We start from the raw sequence: 1,420 nt of genomic DNA, 5'->3' as shown, positions 1-1,420 counted from the left end.
ATTTAAACGTTTGGGCGCTTTTCGATTCTTACGATAATATTGGAAATGATGGATGAGCATGAGAAATGTTTTAGTGGTAAGAGAGGATGCCGAAACTCAACACAAATACGAAAGTGTCAAAAAATTAATGAGATAGGGTTGGTTCTGTAAATATTGCCTGTTTTTACAGGTTCAAATGGGGCAATAGAAAATCGATAATGATATAAAGTGGCCTTTTTTCAATAGTTGTAAATTATTACAAAATATTCGAATAAATTGTAATTGTATTACATTTACATTTACATATTAATAGTTGTACTAATTCTTGTGAAAAATATTAGAAGTTCACGAATCCTTTCGCACCAACTTTTTCTAGATTGAGAACGAATATCTTGGTAATCTAAGGACAAATTAGTTTTGCGCTTAATTTTACAAAGTCAAAGCATGAGATACTATAAAAATCCAACGGAGAAGCAGGAAGAAATGTTCTCCATCCAATCCGAGATGATAAACTAAACATGTCAAAAGGTTGATTCGTTTGGAAGATTACATGTCAATCTCACCAAACAAAATTGATTCAGTCAACTTGAACTGTAGAAAGCAATTAGCTTATTAATTTTACAATAAAATACAAAACACAAAGTGAGTTATATTGATATTACAATAAGGTGGTAAAGGGGAGAAAGGAAGGGATTTAGGGGTTTGATTGTCATGGAGAATATAACGCGCATTAAGAACTATATTTACAGCCATAGCATTATTCAATTATCTTTGTTGTGATTGTTGTTCCGTGCGTTGCTTTCGTTCTTGAACTATCCAATCCCATTCATAATCCAATGAGTATCTTTCTCTCACGAATAAATTAAGGAATAAATTCCTCAGATACAAATAGTCAGGTTCTTGGAAAAACTTCAAACCTCTGGTATAATTCAAATAAGTAGCAAACTCAATAGGTAAACCCTTACAAAGAGAAACAACCTTGATATTCTTCTTCTTGTTATAAATATTGTTATAGTGATCTTCTTTAGTCTTTCCTGTCAAACCTTGCCATGGAAGTGTTCCTCGGAGGAAATACAATAATACATATCCCAGTGATTCCAAATCGTCTCTTCTTGATTGTTCATATCCTTTGTGATTATTCAAACTAGCATAACGAGCAGTACCTGTGAGGTGTTTATCTTTCCTTAAAGGAATGTGTCCTTTATCGCTAATGTACATTTTAGATAATCCAAAGTCTATCATATACACAGTGTTATCACTTGACAAGTTTCCATTTGCTGTCGTGCTGGTGGATGAAGAAACTTGTCCGCTAGATGATGGTTTTCTTCCCATTAAAAAGTTATCTGGTTTAATATCACGATGGACAAAATTCCTACGGTGTGTAAATTCAACTCGTTGAATCATTTGGTCAGCTAACATGAGTACAGTCTTTAAGGAGGAT

The 1,420-nt window shown here is 33.2% G+C and overlaps 1 protein-coding gene across 1 annotated transcript; it reads right to left on the bottom strand.

The window, feature by feature from the left end:
- Positions 1 to 744: 744 nt before the first annotated feature.
- NAEGRDRAFT_76687 (uncharacterized protein) lies at positions 745 to 1,197 on the bottom strand (the record flags this gene model as incomplete). The annotated part of the gene is made up of 1 exon (XM_002668356.1): positions 745 to 1,197. The coding sequence occupies one exon, from the start codon at positions 1,195 to 1,197 to the stop codon at positions 745 to 747; it is 453 nt and encodes a 150-aa protein (XP_002668402.1).
- Between the last annotated feature and the right edge of the window lie 223 nt (positions 1,198 to 1,420).

Source organism: Naegleria gruberi (assembly GCF_000004985.1).
Source record: "Naegleria gruberi genomic scaffold NAEGRscaffold_276, whole genome shotgun sequence".
In the NCBI taxonomy this organism is placed as follows: domain Eukaryota; phylum Heterolobosea; class Eutetramitea; order Acrasida; family Naegleriidae; genus Naegleria; species Naegleria gruberi.
The sequence above is the reverse complement of the archived record's forward strand: the minus strand, read 5'-3'. Positions and strand labels throughout refer to the sequence as shown.